Source organism: Patella vulgata, chromosome 4 (assembly GCF_932274485.2).
Source record: "Patella vulgata chromosome 4, xgPatVulg1.2, whole genome shotgun sequence".
NCBI lineage: Eukaryota > Metazoa > Mollusca > Gastropoda > Patellidae > Patella > Patella vulgata.
Genome location: NC_065882.2, coordinates 60,695,211 through 60,720,440, shown reverse-complemented (window position 1 = coordinate 60,720,440; position 25,230 = coordinate 60,695,211). Strand labels below are relative to the sequence as shown.

The 25,230-nt window shown below is 33.8% G+C and overlaps 2 protein-coding genes across 5 annotated transcripts in view; one reads left to right on the top strand and one right to left on the bottom strand.

Moving 5' to 3' along the window:
• The first annotated feature begins 242 nt into the window (after positions 1 to 242).
• On the top strand, positions 243 to 16,536 carry LOC126819407 (uncharacterized). Of its 3 annotated transcripts, none has more exons than XM_050547414.2 (19): positions 243 to 422; positions 1,666 to 1,791; positions 2,700 to 2,792; positions 3,498 to 3,696; positions 4,114 to 4,222; positions 5,021 to 5,183; positions 5,375 to 5,480; positions 5,943 to 6,060; positions 6,384 to 6,522; positions 6,643 to 6,732; positions 7,224 to 7,329; positions 8,392 to 8,480; positions 8,605 to 8,770; positions 9,301 to 9,434; positions 9,826 to 9,903; positions 10,773 to 10,873; positions 11,371 to 11,518; positions 14,504 to 14,562; positions 15,398 to 16,536. In XM_050547414.2, the coding sequence occupies exons 1-19, from the start codon at positions 285 to 287 to the stop codon at positions 15,519 to 15,521; spliced, it is 2,286 nt and encodes a 761-aa protein (XP_050403371.1). In that variant the 5' UTR covers positions 243 to 284; the 3' UTR covers positions 15,522 to 16,536. The 3 variants fall into 3 exon arrangements, with proteins under 3 accessions (XP_050403371.1, XP_050403370.1, XP_050403372.1); XM_050547413.2 differs by having other exon boundaries at positions 2,697 to 2,792; XM_050547415.2 differs by having other exon boundaries at positions 1,666 to 2,792.
• A 3,503-nt stretch (positions 16,537 to 20,039) lies between these two features.
• LOC126819404 (uncharacterized) overlaps positions 20,040 to 25,230 on the bottom strand; it is a 150,154-nt gene continuing 144,963 nt past the window's right edge. For both annotated transcript variants that reach the window (XM_050547410.2, XM_050547411.2), the window contains 5 exons: positions 23,791 to 23,917; positions 23,243 to 23,284; positions 22,770 to 22,826; positions 22,447 to 22,471; positions 20,040 to 22,046 (listed from right to left, as the gene is read on the bottom strand). In XM_050547410.2, the coding sequence (XP_050403367.1) occupies positions 21,451 to 22,046; positions 22,447 to 22,471; positions 22,770 to 22,826; positions 23,243 to 23,284; positions 23,791 to 23,917 (847 nt within the window). In that variant the 3' untranslated portion in view covers positions 20,040 to 21,450. The remainder of the gene's footprint in view (positions 22,047 to 22,446; positions 22,472 to 22,769; positions 22,827 to 23,242; positions 23,285 to 23,790; positions 23,918 to 25,230) is intronic.

Below are 25,230 nucleotides of genomic sequence, written 5' to 3'. Positions count from 1 at the left end.
AAAAATTTAGTCTCTTTATATTTTTCTTGCAGTTAATCACTTCATTTGTTAATCTCCTAACAACGTAATACATCAAAATGTTCCAGTGTTGTCCTCAAGTTTTATTCAGGGCATAGACAATTTTATATATAATGGGAGGCAACTCACTTCTATCACTTTTGGAGTTTTGTCCCTTGGATCACCTTCGTCATTTTTACAGTTATTTCCCTTAGTCTAATCTCTAGTGCAAAAGATAGTTTTAGCTATGAAGTGAAAGTAATAAAAATGTAAACAATCGTAACAAAATGTGCATACTATGTAATAACATAAAAAATAGAAAATGGAAACTTACAAAATCTGATGATTGTGTAGCAGAGTTTCTAAAGAATGTAGATTTTGAAGTTAAACCCTTAATATCTTGTTTTCCTCTCAGCAGGAAAGACGTAAGTTTGTTTTTTTCCGCCCTCCTCAGGCTCCTGCTCTTGGGTCCGACTAGCTACGAGAACGTACCAAATATGGTTGAGATATAATGATGTGCTTGTTTTAGCTACGATTGGGTGCCTTTGGTTTCACCTGGCAAACTTAATTTCTGTATTAATGCATGTAACATCTTAAAAATAAGTTAATTTTTATTATTAGAAATTATTACACATATGATTTATCATTTTATGAGTATGACATACACACTAACACAGTCCAATTTACTGAAACTGAAACAACTTTCATTTATGAGCAAATATTGCCAATAAAGTGAACTAAGCGTTGTTTTTATCAAAATTGATACGAACATTCATAATTACGGTGTACTCCTGCGCGCAGCTCGGATCAGGTTAGAACTGTGATTGGCTATTGTACACGAGGCCCCACCTTTTTATGTGTTAAAGACGTCAGATTTAAAATGTCTTGAGAAAGCAATCTATTATCGCTTTGATTTAAAAAGAGGTAGGATTTTATGCTTAATTGTAGTTGGATGTGGCAGAAATGTTATAAATAACAATAATCAATTGTTATTTTGAAGAAAAAATTGTCAATTTTGCTTATTTGATTAGCGTTGGGGGTTTGGCAGTTGAAACTATAGAGTACCATCACTTATCTCAAAACACGGAGGTTTGAGAGGTGAGGTTTCTTATCTAGGGTCCGAATTCTGAATTTTTAACACCACTATTTTTTTCGTTCAGATGCTAATTTTGAACCATAGTATTTACCTGATTATACTATCAGTGACAAGAACGTAGAGAACTACCTCTTGCCTCTTTGATACATGTTCCTGCTATATTGTGATGAATAGTCAGAGGGGAGAGTCAGCATGGAGAAGGTCATTATTTTCTGAATCAACATTTTGTAACGTTCAGAGATTTTACTTTGATCAAAAGCTTAAAGAAATCTTTAATATCCAACTTTTCTGCACCAATTTAAGGCTAATAAAGATGAGAATATGCAGATGGATTACGAAAATTTTGCCTGGAAAATGCAATGAGGTTTAATGTCTTACTTTTCTGCTCCTATATTATCTGTGTTAATGAAGATGGGCATACATCATTAACTTAAGTTTTACTCATAAAGCGGCCCATAAAAGGATTCTTTTATGTGCACACCAATGTGTACTCTATGTTCCTTACCAGTCTCTTTGTCCTGGACTACTAACAATGTTAAGGTAATGCATATTTGTATTGGTTTTCATTTTAGAAACTTTCAGAAGTCATAAAAAATGGAGGAATTAGCAAGTCCTGGCTGGCCGCTGGTCATGTTTTTATTACAACTGATAAGGAGAAACATCTCTTGACATTTGACTGTAAGCCAGCACATTTACAGGTACAGATCCTCTGCAAGCACACTTTAGAGTGATGATAAGTTTATGCTCTCTGTCTCGCACCACTGACACGGGGGAACCATGTCGGAAAATCTTAATAAACATTCTTGGCCAACGCAGGCATCAAACACAGGACCTCCAGATTAGAGACCCAACTTTTTACTCACTGAGCCACCGTGACTCCAATTGTTAAACCCTAGCACTGTCATGTAGTATAGAAATTGAAAATAACACATTTTATATTACACATTATTGTTTTTAAAAAATAGCAAGCATAGACCTTGATTGACATATTAGTTATAGGGTTTAGGTTATACAGTGTATATGAAATTATGAAATAAAATGTTTAAACTCTCTTAAAGTTATGAAAGTTGTGAAAAATTATGAGAACCATACATGTTCTGAAGTTTGATAAATTAATTGATGATAACTTATTTCTAATTTTTATATGCCCACATTTTCATGTGGACGTATATTGTCGTTGCCATTGTCCGTCCGTCCGGACATCCGTCCACAATTTGTTTGTGGACACTCTACAGGTCACAATTTTTATTCGATTTTGACGAAACATAAAATATAGGTCTAACTCCCAAAGATCTCAGTTCCTTTCAATATTGGTATATATCGGACCATAACTTCATGGATTATGGGCCCTGATTGTACGAAAAATCACATTTTTAGTTTGTGGACATTCTAGAGGTCACAATTTTCATCTGATTTTGATGACACTTAAAATGCATGTATATAACCCAAAGATCTTGGTTCCTTTCGGGATCGTAACTTCCTGAATTATAGCCCTTGATTGTACGAAAAATCAATTTTTGTTTAGCTTGTTCTCTATCCATCTCTTGCAAAATGTGGGTGTATCCTGTCTGGCAGCCGCTGTTTTTTTTTGGGTTTTTTGCAGCAGTTTGAGGATACAGTTTTTCTCGATTTGTTAGATATTAAGAGTGAGGTTGTGGATATCGTTCTCTCTAATCTTTATTCCAAGACAGTGTTAATTGTAAGTTATAGACTTTTGAATAAATACTTTATAACTGAAGTGTAAATGTGTAGATATTTGTTTAGGAACCAATCTTAAAGGGCTAATCCTTATAATATTTTCAAGAATAAAACTGCCTAATTGTGTGTTAAAATCCCTTAAAATCCTCTACCCTATATCCGAGCCACTAACTCAATATATGTGATACATTTTCAAACAATTTAAACCCGTCAGTCTTCACCTGGAATTGGGGACCGGTGGCCCAAGCTGTATTATGTGGTGTCTTGATAAAACTAGACTTTTATTTTATAAAAATTATGTGTAGGTGAAATTTACCTTTCGTTATCAAGTACAGCACATCGGTCATTCATTGTATAGACCTCTAAAGGAATGGGAATCAATTATCAGGTCACCCAACGAAAAAACTGACCTGAAATCTTAAAAGGGTTACGTGTCCGAATAAGCAGTTTTGACGTTCACGTCCAAATGACTCGATATTCTGAGCTGAAATTTTCATACAATGTAAATACACCATACCTCTATATTTTGGTGCTTAAATTTCATACGTACACAGACTTTATAAATAAACTAACATTAATCAAGTCTATGAAATTATAGCCATTGACATGAGTTACAAGTCATTGCTACCATTTTATTTCACATTAGACAGTAGAAATAATTCAGTTATTCTGAATCCGCTGGATTGTTACTTTAAATGTACTGTAGGTTTTTAGAAATGGAACATTGCAAGTCTGGAAGTATTCCGGTGAAACACAGGTATGGTCTGGCGTCCACCAAGTTCAAATTCCATCAACTAAGACCAGTGAGGTCATCAGTTTCTGTGTACAAGATGATCATAGTACCATCTATTGGTGTGAAAGAAACGATGGTGTTTATAATGTGTGTAAGCGTGGATTACCAAAGGGTAAAAATGGAAACATTTAGTATTTATTTGTAACTTGAAGCCTGATAAAATGTCAGGCGCTGATGAACTAGTACCTGATATTTCTAACTTTGTACTGGATATGTATTAAAAATATCAATAAAAAGAAAAATATCTCAATAGTATTGATATGAAATTGACATCTGAAAGGCCACAGTCAAATACTCACTGTTGTGTAGACTAGGCTTCAGCTAATGTGTGACAGTAAATGTGTAATGCCGTGGTGTTTAATGGTATAAATAGATATATCTTACTTCAGACAAAATTTGAATTTAATAAACATTGTCTAGTTTGGCTGGCATACTATAAAACTGCAAGAAACTTCAAAGCTTTTTTATATATTTGAGATTTTTGCAGTGTTGAGGTTGCTCGTCTGTTAACCAATCTTAATCTTTACAGATTTAGAAGAATTAGAAGAAAGGTCAGTTGGTAAATTAGAAATAATATTATCACATTGTCCTGAAGCTGATGTCTTTCAAATGAGAGATTTTTTATGTATTGTAGCAAGGTAAGTATGGATTTGTGATGATTGATATTTTAAGGTACACGCATGCTTCCAGGAGTTATGTCAATAGCATGGGTTCCATGTCGGCCATATATGCTGGATGGGACTGAGGGCTTTGGAAAATGACCGAAACTGGATCAGACCCGTCAGTCATTTTGCAAGCCGTGAAAAAAAAATAGCATATTTTGTGCTGAATCATAAAATCATGTCGTCATGAGGGACATTTTTGAATTCTAACTGTCAAGGATTCCTTGACGTGCATGCCAATGTGTACACGGGACATACCTCAGGTTTTTGTCCCATCCGAACGGCTGTACGTTGTCCCTTGCAAGGCCCTCCTGCTTACACCACTGGCAAGAAGGAACCACACCGGATAATCCCAAGGAATTTTCTTGGCTAACTCAGGGATCGAACACAGGACCTTCAGCGAGCCAAGTATAATCAAATCAAGTGAATGGATCTGGGAGTCGGGCGTAAACTTGATATGGCATGCGTCACTCAAAACGAAAACAAAAGGGAGATAATATAAAACATCACTGTTCACTGCAAATAAGATTTGGTGTTAATGGTATATATTCGAAGTTAGCTTCAAACTAGAAAACTGGTTCGGTGATGTCAAATGCCACGTTCTACAAAATTGTTTCAATAGATTCACTTTACACTTGACATTATCTATTTTTAAAATATTATAAATTAGAACGTCCAGCTCTTTATCTAAACCTTACATAATGCCCCTTTAAACATTTATATTGTATCTGATTTAAAATCTTTAAAAAAACAAACAAGGGTACCAAATTCCAGGCACACAACGTCAAAAGTACACGTAACTATATTATGGAGGCCATCTACAGATCATGTGACAGTTTTCATTGGTGGAGAAAAGATGAGGATTGACAACTATTGGACCAATCATATGTTAGATTTTAGGAATATAATATTATGTTGTATGTCAGTGATATCACAGGTAACAATATAAATATTAATGGTTTTAAATTGGTTTTGGACTTTTGTAATATAAATAACTGAATTATTGGCATCCAAATCTGTCAACAAATGTTTAATTTTAATTGGGTTATTGTTATTTAATGTGTATGAAATATCGCCAAATATGACTTGCAAGATTTCTGCTTGTTTATACAAATTCCTTGGTTTTAGATGTGTTTACCATGTTGTGATGCTGTCACTATTTATGATTCTGTCCTAGAAGAGTTGGTTGTAGTATATAATGACGGAACTGTTTATATATTTCATGTAGAACAAGGTATGTGATTAGTAACTCTCTATTAATTATTTAAAAACTATCCGAAAGCTATGCTATATTGTCTTGCTAACTTCACTTGAAATAAGAATCAGTCTGGCTAGTTTGTATAATGCAATGTAAATAGAGCATCACACAACTCCTAATATTCATATGGTCTCTGTGATGTCATATGCTTAAATAATGATATAGAGTATTTTAGATTATTGTTAAAATTGTTTTTGTGCATAGAGCAACATGTATATGAGTTAATATGAATGAATATATCGCAATTAATTATCAATGAGTTAAGATGAAATTTGTTTTTAGTTTATACCATGTCTTTGTGTTAATTTATGTGCTCTTTAAATTTAAATTGGTGGAAGATTAACTCTGAATTTATTACACATACATAGCAGTATAGGAATTTAAAAATTTATTATCATATTTGTAGATATTATAGTGTTCATGATATTTGTTTTACAGAAAAAGTTGGATCAGTAGCCATAACATCTCTTCACCTACCATCAGATTTAAACATAAATAAAAACAACTGTTTTCTATCCAATGGATTTTTAGGCATCTCAAATCAAAATGACATCAGGTAAGAACTTTCCTGCTTTTTTGATAAAAAATGTTTCTCTTTTAAAAATAAAGAAAATAATTGTTTTAAAAGAAATGTTTGGATTTGCAATGAGATTCTTTCTTTAAAGTTATCCTAAATCCTCCTATTTTTGACCACATAGCTCTAGCACAATGTACTGGTTTGGCAGAAAGGATTATAGCGGGTTTCAGTCTTGCTTTTGATTCTTTAAATATCTAGAAGTTTTGATACCAGAGTACCATAGAAATAGAAGAGAACTTCAGATAAACAGATAATCGAATGACTGAAACTGTTTAAAATTATAATATGTGAATTTATTTCAGGCTCTACAGTCTTCTTATTGGCCAATTATTAAAAGTAATCCAATCACCAGACCGGACAGAAATTGAAGATACCCTTACATCTATAAACCCTGTTTTTATTGGTGGATTTTTTACCCAGTCAGAAGCCTATGTTATACAGGTATTCCATCAACTACTATAAAATAGTCTTTATATATGCTTGTTATTGTAGTGTGTCAATTTGAACTATATGAGTAGTTTTACGATTAATATGGTCATTTTATTTTTTATGTTTTTATAGAAATGTGTAAAAAGAGATCAACTAGTAGCCTGCCTGTCTAAAAGTTCATCATTTCAAACAAACGGTTTACAATATGCTCAAATTTCTCAGGTAGGAAATATTTATAGATTCTCTGCCACTTTAAGGACAAAATTTACTACAGGTCAGGGACTGTACAGTGCATTGAACATTTACGGTTAGCTATATGGATCCATTCACTTGATCTGATATATATGTTAATTATTTGAAATGGCTGTGTATGTAGATTTGTCTTGTGTTATTGTCTATGTTTGGTGCAGTCCTTGTTACTATTTCACATTAAGGACTCTATTTCACAAAGCAAACATAACACTTCTGTACACATGAATAGAACATTTTGTATTACAAATCTATTGAATTTTAGAATACTCATCATAAAATAAGCCCCCTGAACAGTAATTATGTAAAACCCCATTAAAGATTAAGTTTTAACCCAGAAAAAACATATTACTGGTCATTTTGACAGAGCTTGATATGTGTTTGTTCTTTTCAAAACATTGTCAAATGACTTAAGGTAGCTGTATTTGATGTCAACATATTATTTAATCTTATAATTATTTTAGAAACGGTTAAATGGTAAAGAATCAATTAAGACTTCAAAAGATTTACGGGAAAGTTGGGAGAAAGATAAAATGGATCAACCCAGATCACAACTTACTCATATTATAGGTTAGTGATATGTATAGCATTATATTCACTCATACGTTTTACTACAAACCTACAATATCTAGAGCATTGGACTGCCTAATGGTGTTAGCGGTATAGAACATGAAAGTGATTTTAACTATGTAAACCGAACGCAAAATGTCATGATATATCTTATTTACCAGGTATGAAAATTTCAAATCAAAACATTGAACCATTCATAATTGCACGAGTTACTTAAAGGGGTTATGGAACTCATTTGTAGTATACCATTATTTAATTGTATGACAATCAGGATGATCATTTTACCACAAGAACTTTGGCAAGTCAATCTGGTTAAAACACAGATCCTATTTCGTTTCGTTTTTATAGTACAAAATTTCGTTTTACTTGTCTTTACTACACTTGGTTCTGGAAGAGTTGTTATTTAACTTGTGTTCTGAATGGTGTCAGGGATAAGCCAATGAAACGGTCTGTTACGGCGAGCTTTAGGCGTGTTTTACACAGAACTGTGGGTAATCCTCTAGTAACATCAATGCTGATTGGTTAATCAAATGTCTGACATCATATAGGGTCATAAGTCGGTCTTTTGACCCCTGACGTGACCTATCGCTATAACTTGTCAGATCTTCATGTAGTGTAGGCCATCCAAAGTATAAAAGAACGAAGCGAAATATAGATCTTTATTTTAATCAGATTGTTTGCCAAATGTATAGAATAGATGGTTAATGGTTATCCAGGCACTTACACAGCATTAAATTTGGGGACTTATGTAATTTTGAGGACTATATGAGTGAGGACTAGTGTTACATGCCTGACATCTTGCTTTTTTTACCGTCTTCTTTGGTTAATTTCTACTACCGAAGACCTCTTCATTCTAGCAAATTATTGAAATAACAAGAATAGCCATAGCATTAGAATGGCCTTGTTTTGCTTTGTGGACCTTGAAGTTCTGATTTCTTTCTTGCTTCCAGTCTATTAACATATCTTAGCATATCTAACAAAGTTTGAAATATATTTAAAAATGGAAGCTTTAAAATGAAAAAGTTATGCTTGTCAAAATATTTGTTATTTGATTGTTTTTAGAACCCTTTATTAAGGAATTTTGGAGATTAGAAGATTTATCAGAAAAAAAGAAAAATGAGGATGTAAATAGAAATGGAACTAATAAAGACGTAAGTTTATTAAATGAAAAATATTTAAAAACCATCAGTATTCAGTACAGTCAAATTGATAACAAAATAAAAGTCAACCACAAATATCGGCCAACATTTATATGTTATATTTTTTTGTATTCAGATGCAGAAAATCGATATTGAGGTTCTAGAATCAGAAATCAACAAAATTTTATCAGGTTCTCTTAATTTACCCAGTTCCTGGCAGCAGTCACAGCTTCTGATTCTAGCTGAGAAATATCCAGAAGCAGTACTAGATATTTTATCTCACAGTCTGAATTTAGATGAAGGTAAAGCAAATTGGAATGTCGTTAATGCTACTGTCTAATTGTAATAGTTGTTTCAACTTTTCTAAACTCCAATAATGGGCATAGTGACATGATATATAGTTGAACAATATTTCTCACTTTTGTCTTGGGTTGATTAACTAAGGATGTGTAGTTACATCATATATAGATGAACCAAATTTCTCTGGGATACTCGATTGTCAGCCCGGAGTTTCCGAATTGACAGAATTGCAATTGAGTGAAGTGGAATTCAGTCCCTTCACATTTCTGTCTGTCCCGACATCTGAGGTGGTGTGAATAGAATCGTGACGTAATTAAACACAAGGAATATGTTTCAACTGTGGTTGGTTGAGATATTTTCTTATTTATTCAACGTATGTGTTGTTGCCGAAATCCCCTGTTTCACGCGATTTTCACTATTTTTCGAATTGAGAAAATTAAATTTCAGAATGTTCAATGGAATATTGCATTCATTTCAGATTTTCTAAATAATTCCATTTACATAGATATTCATAATGCTCTTATGATTTTAGAATCAGTCACTGAAACTGAGATGGTCAAATGGCGCAAAGTGTTAGGTTTGGGTGAAACAGATCCAGGAAATCAAAAACCATTTATTTTTAATCATCTTTGTAGATTGATTTTTAAATTACGACCAGAACTATTGGTAAGAACATTAGTATGTAAATTTTGTTTGAACTGTGAATATGTTCCTAAACCTAGAATAATTCACATACAACCATTTAAATATAGCCGCTTACGCTGTCAAACGTTGTAATTATTGGGGTTTAATTTGTGTAGTTTATTCCACAATGAATTTGTTATGGGGAGATATAATGAAATGGGCTCTGTCCAACCTGTTTTGTTTCCAGAGCATATTATCTTTAATGAACCACTTGAGAGATTTTTATGAAACTTTGTATACATATGAACCTGTTATAGTAGTTTTGTCTTTTGCTAATTAGGAATTTCTCAGATAAATGGCAATTCGATATAGTTTTTGTGCATGGGCATAGGATGTTGAAGATTGTTTTATCGTGTTTGTTGTTTTTATACAGGTGAAGTTTGTTGAAATGTCACAAATAGTTAGTGAGAAATATATTGGTGTTTCAGCTTTTGTTAGAAAAAGACATATAGTAAGATAATATTTCTTGTATTTAATAGATCTTTACAATAGTTCAGTGTAAAATTTATCACCCAAGATTTACCGCTACCATTGATTGTTATACTGCTAGTATATTAATCAACTGTGGCTTGTTCTTAGATGCCACCAGTTAGCGATGGATACACATACATGCAATCTTGAAGGCTGTTATTATGTGAAATGAAATGAAATGAATTGGGGTTTAACGTCCTACTGTTCTGCTCCTATGCTGGGCTAATGAAGACGGGCATATGCCATACAGTGTGCAATGAGGGAATTTTGCCCAGGCAGCGGCACTATCGCCTACTGCCAAGGGATCTTTTACGTGCATTCCAATGTATACACGGGACCTCGTTTTTTTCGGATCATCTGAAGGACTAGACAGCTGTCCTTGTCAGGCCCTCCGTCCTGCATCACTGACAAGGGGGAACCACGCCGGAAAATCTGGAAGAACTTTCTCGGCCAATGCAGGGATCGAACACCCGACCTCCACTGTTATTATGTGATGTTAATTGTGATGACTAGCTTATCGACTGGTGTGTGCATTTACAAGCATTTACAAATCCAATGATCATTTTGTTTAGCTATATGTAGTGGAGGGTATATTATATTGCATGGCATACTTAGTTTTACAAAAACATCTGAAAACACTTCCTATTTGAAATGTTGTGTAGAGCGGCATCTAACTTTGAAAAGTTGATGAAATTTTACCATTGCAACTAAATTCATTTTTCAAAGAGCATTTTAGTACTATGTATTTGTTTATTTATTTATAAAGCAGTTGAAGCTGTGTCATTTGTTTTAATATATTGCTCTTTAATTGAATGCCATTCTGATTTGAGATATTATGTGTTTGTTTAGATGCAGTATTATCAGAAAGCTTTAGATTGCCTACCAGAACCGAAGACCTCAGTTAAACCACAAATAGCTATTAATTCTACCTCAAAATTATTGTTAGCTTGGTATGTTGAACTTTATGAACTTATTTATTTTAAGAAAAACACACACAAAATTTAAAAAGTTTTTCAATAACCATGTACAGGCTAGATATAATGTCTACATATCTAAGCTATTATTGTTATCAATATACATTATAATATTCTAAACAATACTTGGCATAAAATCTGTATTGTGAATATTTTTATGTCCAAAATGTCTCTTTTAATTGGTTACTACAATCTTTTGTTCTGGCTTCACACGGGTTGGGTCAGACATTGATAATTTGATTTGACAGCTTAGTTTAGCCACCGAAAATCTTGATTAAATCTCTTTTCCCTGCGTCAAATTTTGTGTCTTCACGAAATAAATTATTAAATGTAGTTTAGACTTCTGGGTAGTTGATTTGGTGAATCGTGGGTCTCATAGTTAGCTTGTGCGTCTTGTCCTCGGTTTTGTCTTAAAAATCCTGATTATATTCCATTAAAATTTCCAGCACATTTTACTATTACATTTATTACAGTGGTGACAAAAACAGTATTTTAAGAACTGTTAGATATCTAGTATCACATCAACAATGGAAGAAGATATTTAGACTTTTAGAAGAAGAAGAGGTTGCAGTTAAACAACGATCAATGTTTATATATATACTTGTTACAGCTTTAGTTAAGGTTAGTTTATATTGTGATTAAACCCAACCAAAAAACAAGACATTGGACCAATATTCTGTAAACGATCAGTTATTTCCTGATAATAATATCAGCTAATTCCACTCTTAAAGGACAGTATTGGTGTCAGTTATTATCACATATGTGATAGAAATGGTTAAACATGTTCCAAATATAATTTTAACTCAGAGATCATTGCTACGATAGATGCGTTAAGAAGCTTTCAAGAAAGGGAAGTGACGAACGCAAAAGGAAAATACGAGTTATCCTTCTATATAACTAACTGAAGTGACGAGTGATAACAGATACACGGGCAAATTTCAGCTCACTAATAATGAGATTGTGGGAGGATATCTTACAATTCAAAAAAATAACTGACTGTCACTAGATAAGCGAAAACGAGAAAAATAGAAAAAGTCTGTGCATTAACCATGTTTTTATTAAGTATAGAATGAATAAAGACAAGGGAATTTACGGACTATTTCTATTTTTCTCGTTTTCCCTTATCAAGTGACATTCAATTACCAAGGTTGTGGACCCTCTATGTTTCTATCTCAAAGATCTTGGTTCCCTTCGATAATCTCGCATATCCGAACGTAACTTCCTGGATTATGGCCCCTGATTGTTTGAAAAATCACCGTTACACATCAAGGTTGAGTTCGAATTTCGTAAAAATATGACCTAAACTGCCGGACAAATTGGCTGCTTCTTGTATGCAAATAGTGTAAAAGTGTGTAATACCAAGGTTGCGGACACTCTAGAAGTCACAATTTTTATCTGATTTTGATGAAACTTGATATGTATGTTTATAATCCAAAGATCTTGGTTCCTTTCGTAATTTGCGCATATTGTACTGTAACTTCCTGGATTATGGCCCCTCATTGTACGAAAAATCACATTTTTAGCTTGTGGACCCTCTAGAGGTCACAATTTTTATCTGATTTTAATAAAAAAAACGACCCTCTTGAAGTCACAATTTTTATCAGGTTTGATGAAACTTAAAGTATATGTTTATGTCCCGAAGGTCTAGGTTCCAGTAGATATTCACACATATTAGACCTAACACATTTAGTAGTTAGAATAAAGATATTTTTTTCACCAGACCTATCAAAACAGCAAAAATGTTATTGGTGCTTTGAATAAAGTAATAAAAATGCTGTTTTTGTATTATTCTGGACTAAATTGTCCCACTTTGGTGTAGCCCCAACTCGAACATACTTGGATTTTTTCTTGCAAATTATACGGATCTCTGATAAAACTGACTTCCTTAACTCTGATGAAGTAGTAGTGTGCCATAATGTAATTTTAATTTCTTTGGTGAGATCAATGAAGGAAATGAAATGAAATGAAATGGGGTTTAACGTCCTACTGTTCTGCTCCTATACTGGGCTAATGAAGACGGGCATAAGCCATACAGTGTGCTATGAGTGAAATTTTGCCAGGGCAGCGGCACTATCGCCTACTCTTATATCGAATTCCAACTGCCAAGGGATCTTTTACATGCATTCCAATGTTTACACGGGACCTCGGTTTTTCGTCTCATCCGAAGGACTAGACAGCTGTCCTTGTCAAGCCCTCCGTCCTGCATCACTGACAAGGGGAAACCACGTCGGAAAGATCAATGAAGGAGTAGGTGGTGAAGTTGATGAAGTACCGTACTAGGCCTATTAGTAGGGGTTATGGACATAAAGGCCCTAATGCAAAATGGCATTTTGGTCATAACTACATACGCCAAAACATTCGAGTCATAATCACAAAAACAGCATTTGTTATATCATGTATCAGGTGATATTTATCAATATAAATATAGCATAATATAAATACCAACATTTCGTAATAGATAATATACACCTATACATTTATTTAATAGATAAATTTAAATACACTGTAGACATTTATACTTAATACACTGTATAACATACATAATTTACAAAGGGATCTATTTAATATTGAAGGGGGAGGGTGGGGGTGGGGCGAATGGTTTAACATGTACACATGAAGTCTTAAGGTCTGTCATTGAGTCTGTGATTGTGGGGGAGGGGTGGATGGATGAATGGTTAGCACGTGCGCTCTGTATCATGAGGTCCTTCATTGAGTCAACTGGCGTGGTTTCGATTCCCTGGTTGTACGTGACAAGGAGTAGTAGGGTCACCTGTCCAACCTCGTGGGTTTTCTCTAGGTACTCCAGTTTCCTCCAACTGCTAAAGACCCCTACGCGCAAGCGAATTATTGAAATAAAATTGAACCATGTGTTAGTCCTGAAATGATCTAGTTTCTCTCTTTCTCTCTCTCGCACGCCATTTTGTGTTTACCAACAACACTCGCAAATGTAGACAATAACGTGATTGGTTGATTGTGGAAAAAACGATCACATGACGCAGCGAACAACTTTGAATTCTGTCCAATGACCTTGTGTGCTATGAATTTTACTATCAATAATTATTAAATTTTTTGTTGAACATTTCATCAAACGATTATCACTATATTAACTAAACACTGATAAAATTACTTCTAGACTGGATTTGTAGGAACGAAAATATTTTTGCAATGATAATTTGTGCCCATGGAATTCAGCCTAGATAGAGGCTACAATTTTTAATGGACTTTTTTCAATTTTGGTCAACATACAAGATTTTCTATGACAAGCTTTTCTTTCGAGAAATAGCTTTTGTGTCGGTGTATATCCATGTTTTGGGTGATTATCTTGTTGAAGACTTTGTCGGCTAAGAAATGTTAACTGGCATGTAATGTTGCTTATGTATCATTGACAGTAGGAGATCTAGAATAGGGTTGGGGGCGATTCCAAGTCTAAGGTGCCATCCACAAATCAACCCCACCAGGAATACAACAATGTTGCTGTCGAGCCCCACATCCCTTCGCTTCGCCACTGGGTACTTTAGCTCACGGGAGCGCTTACTTGGTCTCATGTTCTCCTCCTTTAAATCCGTGTCTGATCATAGATTAACTTATAGTATTTTATTGTTTTAGAATGGTGTACTTACAGACTATACTGATCAACTATCATCTTTAATACCAAACTGGCAAAAGTAAGTTTATTTCAACTTAGCTTGGAGGTCTGGTGTTCGATCCTTGCATTGGCCGAGAAAGTTCATCCAGATTTTCCGGTGTGGTTTCCCCTTGTCAGTGATGCAGGGCGGAGGGCCTGACAAGGACAGCTGTCTAGTCGTTCGGATGGGACAAAAAACCAAGGTCCTGTGTACATTGGCGTGCACGTAAAAGATCCCTTGGCAGTTGGAATTCGATATAAGAGTAGGCCATAGCGCCGCTGCCCGGGCAAAATTTCCCTCATAGCACACTGTATGGCTTATGCCCGTCTTCATTAGCCCAGTTTAGGAGCAGAACAGTAGGACGTTAAACCCCATTTCATTTCATTTATTTCAACTTCTCTATACGAAATAACAATTACTAGTTTATAAATGTTTTCTATGATGGTACTCTCTTATATTTATCAAGCCGAGCATAACATATAGAGTAATAAGAAGCCATAAATGAAAAATGAATACATAGAACAAGCATTTACTTAAGTTGGGAGTCGTGGTGGCTTATTGAGTAAGATGTTGGTTTGTGTTTCCCCTTATCAGTGTGTGAGAATGGAGGGCCTGATAAGGACAGTGTTTACTCGTTAGGATGGGATGAAAAAATAGGTCCTGTGTGCACACTGGCATGCACGTAAAAGAACCCTTGTGAGTTGGAATTTGCTATAACAGTAGGTCGTAGTGCTGCAGTCCTGGCAAAATTTCTCTCATTGCACACAGTATGACATATGCCTGTCTTCATTAGCCCAGTCAGATTAGAACAGTAGGACACTAAACCCCATTTCATTTCATACTTAAGTTTGTTTTTTTTCAATTTTAATTTAAGGTGTCCTGATATAGAGAGTATTATTAATAATACATCTGATGATAAGGTGGAAACCCCTTTGGACAGTGTTAACTTCCCTGCTATTGCTTCTATACAGCCCTTGTTACAAGATTTATTCAAATAATTTTTTAAAATTAATTGGAGCTAATACATTTCTTGTGGATAACATACTTCTATATTTATTTTCTTAAAGTATGATAATTTAAGAAGTAGGTTGAAACATGGAGTAAATAAATATAAGGCCATACTGATGTGAGTGAAGGTTATTATGTTTTTTTTGTGAAAAGATTATTACTTTGTTAAATGACAGCTGGGTCATAAACATCACATTTCTAGGCACTATATTATCTCATCATGTTGTTTATAGGAATTTTAGATTATCAAGTATCATTTATGATTGTCAGTAACTTTAATCAGGGTTGGTTAATGGTTACTTGATAAATGAACTACGCCACATTTCTGGATTCATTTAAATATTTTTTATAGAGTTACTTTATGCGCGATAATGCAGCCCTATCTAAGTGACGGGGGATTATCTGAGAACCAAAATATTTTTTTTATGTAGCCTCACTTTAAAGTATTATTAGTTTGTAGAATCTATCATCTAAATTAAACAAAAGATATTCCAGGGTTCCCGCAGTCCTTAAAAATCCTTGAATATCCTTAAATTTAAAATTTCATTTTCAAGGTCTTGAATATCCTTGAATTTTGCGGAAATAGGAAAATATCCTTGAATTTCAGTTGAGATCCTTAATTTTGTTTCAAATGTCTTCAATTACTTTTAAATATGAGATTCTAACATAGTTGGTAATGTTTTGGTTATTTTTAAGATGAAAAATTGTAACTTTAGGCTAAAAAATGTCCTTGAAAATCCTTGAATTTGACGTATATTTATCCTTGAATATCCTTGAAAAAATGTTTGACGAAGCCGCGGGAACCCTGTATTCCTTTCTTATCCATGGAAAGATAATAATAATAATATTAAGAACCTAAAATAAGGATTTGTTAGTGATAACATTAACATTTGGAAGCTGAAAACTTAACTGCTCATCTAAACTATTGAGCTTCCTGTTGAAAAGTGCAATATTACCCAATGCTTATTCATTTTATTTTCGAATCTAAATAAAATGTTGAAGAGACATGTGTTGATTTTTTTGTAAATATTCATGATTTGGAGGGTGGAAGGATAACAAGGTTAAGATGTTGGTTATAGTCATACCGCTACGGAAGACCATTAGGGTCAATCAAATCATAGAACTAGAATACTAGAACGAAAAAAAAAAAAATTCTGATTAACTTGTAATTACAAGTTAGTCTCTTTTGTTACAACCATTTTATATAACTATCTTGTAATTACAAGATAGCCTGTAACTATCTTGTAATTGCAAGATAGGGATATGCCCATTAGGGTCAATCACATGAAAAAAAGGGTTCTAACTAGTTTATTACAAGTTCGCCCTCCACTGATTTATCGGATAGCTAGGCCAATGAAGTACTTTTTTATGTTAGGGGATCAGCACATTCAGGTTATGCTCCCATTAATATCATTCTATTTCATGCCCTGATTAAAAACCATTCATTAAGTTCATTAACTTCATAGTCCCACCAATTTCATAGATATCATTATGATTCATTGATTTCATGCTCTCCTTAAGGCCACTGAACCTCATTTACATTTTTCAGAAAATTGTAATTACAAGTTAGTCTCTTTTGTTACAACCATTTTATATAACTATCTTGTAATTACAAGATAGCCTGTAACTATCTTGTAATTGCAAGATAGGGATATGCCCATTAGGGTCAGTCACATGAAAAAAAGTGTTCTAACTAGTTTATTACAAGTTCGCCCTCCACTGATTTATCGGATAGCTAGGCCAATGAAGTACTTTTTTATGTTAGGGAATCAGCACATTCAGGTTATGCTCCCATTAATATCATTCTATTTCATGCCCTGATTAAAAACCATTCATTAAGTTCATTAACTTCATAGTCCCACCAATTTCATAGATATCATTATGATTCATTGATTTCATGCTCTCCTTAAGACCACTGAACCTCATTTACATTTTTCAGAAAATTTTGTTAATCCAAGCCTGAATGTACATCAATTGATTATTAAAGAAATCAAAATCAAGATGGCAACGATAGATAATTTTGCAAGCTTAGATTCAATTGAACTAAATATAGACGCATGAAAGAGGTTCAGCGAAACGTAAAAATGGCAACAGCTTGTTTAAAAGGGATATAGACGAAATGGCGCTAATCCAAAATGTACCATTATATATTCAGTGGGTTCTTATTAATGGGCGTATGGCTTTATTTTTTTTTAACCTTGAAATGGTTCTAAAAGCACATATTAATTTAATATGAAAGTATGTAAAGTGATTTATATTCAATTTTTGAAAAAAAAAAATATTGTAATTTCTAATCAACAATTATGTTTGGTGAATAGCTATCTTGTAATTGTAAGATAGGCTATCATGTATTTATTCCTTTGATTGACCCTAATGGTCTTCCGTATACCGCAGATAGTAACATGATTATAGTATGCTATACCAACTTTGGTGCAATGATATGACCGACTAATGCTCCCGCTATAATAAAAAGCCTTTAGCGCAACGAAACTTTTGTGAAATGAATAGTGGTCTGCGATATCACCTCGGTGGAAGCGGCCGTAAAATACAACTAACACTAACTAACTAACGAAACTTTTGTGAAATGAATAGTGGTCTGCCTCCACTAGAACGAATTAATGGAGTAACTTCCCTTATATTACTATCAGTGGATAGTCCAAGCCAACCACAAGAAACACCCAAACGCCATACCCAGTCCCACTAGACGCGCTTTGTGTCATGGTTTTGAGTTTTTGAGCCCCCCCCCCTCCTCGCAAATGGCAAAAATCATATAGTTTCAATGAGGTTTTCAACATTATAATCATAATCATAATGCTAAACCAGTATCAAACATATACGTGGGTCAGTTATGCTACAAATTACTCCGCGACACTGGGGGGTGGGGGGCTTGCAAAATCATGGGTTACCATGCCCCTGAGTCCCACTTACACATTTGGGTGAATATTATCCAATGGGCTTATAGTGGGCGCTGAAACAATTAAAATAAATACCCGTGTTGCACAATACATTTTTATTATAAAAAAAACAAAAAACAAAAAAAGAAAACAATTATAATTTCAGCACTGGATATCCGATACAATATTAACAAAGATCACCGATAACTTATTTACATACAACACACAGGGAATGAATCAGTTCATTAAAAGTCGTATCAGAATAGTGAAACACACTCGGGATTCAAATAACAATAACAATCAAATTCGTTTTAAAACGTAATATATCTTTATAGTAGGCCTATCAGGTACATTCCTCAAGAATTGGTTACGAGCATTATCAGCAGAGCATTATCAGCACTTCGTTACCATTGCTTTAGGAATATGTGAATGAACATGTGCATGCTTTCTCTTGCTTACTCTTATTAGATTCTTGGTACCGTAATTTCATTGTTTATTTAAATTTAAGGCTATGGATAACAAATCCGTCTGAATTAATTTTACAGATAGATATAGGACTACCAAATTGACGCTTGTACAACAATTAGTACATATTAAGATACGTCTTAAAAACACATTTCTGACAATTATCATTAATAGAAATTACAACATATCATCAATTAGATGTTCATTTAATTGATTTCACCATATAATCTTTACTTGATTATATCGTTAAAATCGCCATATATTTGGTGCTGACATGCAATAAAACACCATTTTATTTCATTTTTCGCATTCTAGAGTATCTGATTATCAAAATGCTGATCCACCAAGAATCACAGAAAGAAGACAATGTATTAGATAACCATTTTAATTGCACTTCACCGGTTTCTTACAGGATTTTGAAATTTAAAATAAACACTAAAATAAATACTTTATCAATACTATGCGTACAATGTATATGAATAATATATTACCGGTCTTTTCAGTATATAATTATATTATTTAAGGCGCAAGGGCTATGAATATCAAAATATATATTTATAGATTATAATACATGAAAACATAGTGATGTGGCGTACTTGTGTCTAAAACTTAAAGGCCAACACACACCAACGAAATATCACTGACGATTGATGCGTTATACTGTACTGAATTCCAGATTTCATAGACTATTTGTTAAGTTTGGTTAATATTTATATGTATTGGGCCTATGGTTAAATATTTCTTTATTGGCTTGGTTGTGGCCTTTTTTCTTTCTTAACGAAATAATATGTATAGTATTCTCAGAAACCCATCCAACATTTCGACACTGGGCTTGTCAAATATTTTTCATTCGTTTTGTGATATTGACTATCACTATAAAATAAAATTTTTGAAATCCGGGCAACTATTATTAAGTCGAACACCCAAAGATTGACCTTTAAATATATGTAGCTGTGTCTAAAGAATTGGCTAGTTTGCGAGAATGGCGGTTGTGCTTGTATGTTTTCTTTTGAAATTCAACATTTGTGTTACTTTACAATTTGTAAGATATCATTATACTCAACTTATCACAAAGGATCTTATTTTTTAATGGACAACATTTTACAAATTAGGTAAACAAAAATACTCTTAAAACGGCTGTTTGCCCCCTTTTTCATGTTTTTTTTTTTTTTTTTTCTTACAAAAGGTAGCATTCACCTATTTTAATTTTTATCAGAGTAAAATCTGAAGATAATTGTGAGAAAATCGTGATATTATTTTATTATTTCCACAACATAATAACCGATAAAAGTGTGGCTTAAATACAGAGAATCGTTGTGATAAGCAAAAAATCTCCAGTGGCGTGTAGATTATATGATTCACAACACATAAATATATATCTCTTAATATTATTTACTTATTTAATCCATGTACAAAAGCCCTTTGTGAAAAAGTGAGAGAAATGATAGATTTATGAAAATAATGTCTGTTTTTGTGGGGATTCACAAAATGAATTTAAATAAATTGACACGATTATGAAAATTGATATGGCCTAACAGTATTTTTTCCAAACCTTGAAATCAATGCCACTAAAGCGCTAAGCACATTGAAGGTTTTACTTACAATAAAATACATGTAAGTCGTGTCAGTATATGGAATTGCCAAGCTTCATAGGTCATGCTGATTAGTACTTGAACTACAAAGTTCTTTTAGGGGTGAGGTGCATGTATGCTTATAACAAAAACCACCTTCATTAGCTAGGTTGATGCAGAAAAGTAGGACGTTAAACCCCATTTCATCACATTTCACTTATGGCAAATAATTAAAAAAAAAAAAAAAAATTTCATTGAAGACATATTGTTTGATCGTGTAGGTTTGACTTTAGTCTATAATATGTAAATGCCTATAATAAACAGGATTATGAACGTATAACAGTGAGCAAATATTCAACATAAATTAACTTTAAGCTGCAATAACAATATATTCCATATCACAATCTTTGTATATGAAATTTTATTAATAAATAATACAACAATTGATATTAATCTCTCATTTCTTTATAAACAATATTATTATTTACAAACTTCACTATTTCGTCATGCCAGGAATACTTTTGGCGATCGCTTACAAGATGGAATTATTAGCTACTATCAACGGCTTCTCTCGGTAATATTATCAAGTTGGCAGTGCCATTCTGGGTTTGTCCCAAAATGCGTATTCATTTACATGCACGTCTCCTTAGCTTGTTTAGAGCAATTTTTTTATTTGTTTTACATATTTGCGGGTTTGTATTCGAGATCAATTCGACACAAAATTCATTTATATTTATTTTAGGGCACTCACAAAAACAAAACTTATCAAAAACATATCTCTTCCGTTCATTCAACAACAAAAAATATAATTGAATCTATAGCACCCTCTTTATCAATCACAAAGTGCTAGTTTTATCACACTTTTATAAACATTCTTAAATCACCACCTGACCTTTAAAACATCACACCGGTTTATTTAAATAATAACAATAATATAATCAATATGTTGTCATGGTAACATATTAGGCTGCTGCTGTTTTGAATTAAAATCAAACACGTAAATTGTCTGATATCAACGGTTCCGTGGTTTTAAACATGTCCACTGATGTATCATCGGTTGCAAAAATAAATCTTGTTTTCTTTTCACTTTGAGTAGGTTTTTGAATATTTTTAATTAAGGGTTTATTGAGTATGCACTCACGATCAACTGACGTTTCCATAGTTTTTTGCGGAAAATCAGCAAGAACATAACTTTGTGCAGAATTGTCATGGGCACCAGAATGGGATTCCTTCCCTTCTGACGTTGAAGGAAGTGGATGTAACTCTACTAAACAATTATTTTTATAAGATGAACGGTCACTACCCGTTTCTTCTGAGAAACCACTATCCCCATTGTCACGAGCACCAGAGTATCTGGGTCTAAATCTCATTGGCCCGTCACTCCCTGAGGCAGAGCCTGAACCAGAAGTCGACCCCGAGCCCGTGGTTGACGCGTCACTATAGTTACCAGAACTACCTAATAGAAAGCGAAGCTGTTTTTTCTTCTCTGCTGTATATGTGCTTCTGTTAACAGCGTTATGGTGGTCCTGGACAACCTTTTCTACTGTCTGGTTACTCTCGTCTACCTTCTCTGGCATCATAAAGGCTAAAACAAAAATCCAGTAATTACACCAATTGTATGTTTCGAAATAGACCAAGAGTGAAACCGGAAATTGCAATTTATTCAAGATGTCCATGCTAGGTGACTTTGAAAAGTAACGACAATAAAACATTAGAACGCAATATACGTTAACCTACATTTTTTACGACAAAGTTACCCTTTTCACCTAACCTGTGCTAATCAGGAAGGGCGTGGGTTTACCAAATGCAATGTACTATAACGTAAATTTTTCCGCCTGTTCTTCAGTGTCAAGTACACAAGCTGCCCCCTATATTTTTCTTCTTGACGATATTTTTCCTCCTGCCATCAGTCAATGTGGCTCCACAAAGAACGGAACAAGGATGTATGATTCAGAAAGGATACAATTTACAAAATGTTTACTTACTTCGAAACGAACTGGTGGAAAACTTCTGAAAATAAACAATAAGAACCTTTTAAAATTGTCACGTTGTCACTAATTACAGCCAAATACAAGCTGGGTTTTGTGTATATCTGTAAGCCTCGTCTCAACAATGGTCCGAAAGAAACCTCGTCAAACTGAATAAGTTCGTCATGGCTGGAATACGAATGTTAGCCGAAATAAATAGATTAGTGTTCTGTACACCATTTTCCGGTACAAAGACAGCTACAACTCACTCTCTTGGTTAATTGGCCGCAAATGATGTTCAAGTTGTAAAACATCTTGGATTTAAATGAAAACCAGCTTACCCGTTTATAATCAACGTCGCTCGTTCGTTTAAATATATGTAAAATAGCGGCGGGAACCTGGAACGAGAATGAATGCGCTAATTATATCATGTTCTGTGACTATAATAAAGCAATAGCTAGGCCTATAATATGATATACTAATGTCCAAAAGAAAGTATACACACTAAAAATATGACTAAGTTTTGTTTAAATCAAAAAAAAAAAAAAAAAAAAAATGTGATAAAACTACACTGAACATGTCTCGCAAACTCAATATTTCTAAGCAAATAAACAGCAAAACAAATGAACATTGTACCCAAATACCGCATACAATGGAAAACGACTTTGTTTGAAGCAGGACGAAATGCACAGTGTATACTTTCTTTTGGACATTAGTATAGATAGAACATCTTAATGTCCGAAAACCATCAAGTGTAGTTTTTTATGACTTGATATCAATTTTATCCGGGGTCTAGATATAGAGAAATAATTACCTGTTTTTTTAAAACACAGAGAAACAATAACAATATGGTTGACTGAAAAATATAAAACGCAAAGCTTTCAATCAAAACCATAATCCTTACATAAAATATACTTTTATTTTTAAAGCAAAGAATGTAGTAAGTTCAACAGTGAGTAAGAATACGCTCGGTCACTAAGCAGGAGGTTCAGGGTCCGATCCCTGTGTTGGTCGAATTTCCCCTTGTCAGTAGTGCAGGATGGAGGGCGTGGCAAGGGCAAAATTAGCCTCATAGCACACCGATGGCATATGCCCGTCTCCATTAGCACAGTCGGTGCAACAACACCCCCCCCCCCAAACCCCCCCCCCCCCCCAGAACATTAAACTTTATTTTATTTCGATTCCGGTCTAGCTTACAACCTGCAGAACATCACCGATAATATACTTTAACGTATCACTGTAGCACAGACTTATTAACCAACCATTTGATATTCATTTATTATTTAATTTTTAGTGAAGACCGTCTTTTCGTGAAATAAAAGTACTTAAGGTATCTAAAAATAGTTTATATTGTAAACGTACCAACGATATATCAGAAATAATAAAAATGTACGAATACATTTGGCCATTTTGTTGAAGAATCATGGAACCTGTGATGCAGGAAGCTGTCAGTAATGTTTGTATCATCATCATCTGGCCTCCTTGACACCTGCAAAATATTTAAATATAAATGATTCCCTCGTATCTCTGTCCAGAATCTAGGGAAGCCACTGCAGTAAAACAATATAGTTAAAAATAGCTTAAGTAAGAACTAAATCTCCCTACTGAAGTTTTTTTTTCTGGCTTCAAATGTTATTTAAGCTTGGATAGTAATTTGCTAATTGGTTAAGGAAAAAAACAAAATGGAAAACCGTTTTTTATACGCCCACATAGAAAAGTGGACGTATATTGCCGTCGCCCCCGTCCGTCCGTCGATCGTCCACAATTTCTTGTGAACACTCTAACGCCAAAAGTTATCATTGTTTTAAAATTGATATATGTTGTTTGCATTAGTTATCATCCGATCTTTCTGGAATTTATATGCATTATTTAAATTGGTGAAACGAAGAATCTCATTGAATTTCAGCAATTTCTGTTTATTACGTCTAGAGTTATGGCCCTTGTTTCACTTTATTGTACCTTGTGAACGCTCTAACATCAAAAGTTATATGCCGATCTGTATGAAATTTGCATGCGTCATTTAAATTAGTAAAGAGAAGAATCCTATTGAATTTCAGCAATTTCCGTTTATTACTTCTAGAGTTATGGCCCTTGTTTCACTTTGTTCAACCTTGTTATTGCTCGATTGATGAAAGTTTTTATGAAATTTGTATGAAATTTATATGCATCATTTCTGAAACAGAGGTCTATTGAATTTCAGCAATTTCCGTCAATAATTTTTAGAGTTATGGCGGTTGTGAACCTTGTGAAAGTTTGAATGACAAAAGTGATCATCTGATCTGTATGAAATTTAGATGCATTATTTAAATTAGTAAAACGAAAAAGCCTATCAAATTTCAACAATTTCTGTAGATTACTCCCAGAGTTGATACCCTTGTTTCAGTTTGTAGAACCTTGTGAACCCTCAAATGGCAAAAAATATAATCTGATCTGTATGGAAGTGTCTTGTAAAGGCCCCAATTACCTACAAAGGAAAAAATATGCGACAACCTTTGTCGACCGCCGGACGATTTAGCTGCTGTGGGCGTATGTTTCGTTACCTGGCAACCTATCTTTATCATAGCAATGACAATCGAGACTAGCATATTCTTGTTAAAACTTCAAACATACATAACTTCGCTCAGAATAAAGTAAACATGACTGAAATTTCCAAATGTTCATTATCTATATTTGAAGTACAGCAAGAACGACCACCTTTTTTTAATCTAAATCTTCCATAATACATCTTTTAAATGAGCATTTTATTCTTTCCGTAAAATTAAGAAATGGTGAGAGGAATCACAAACAGGTCCATGTTTAGTT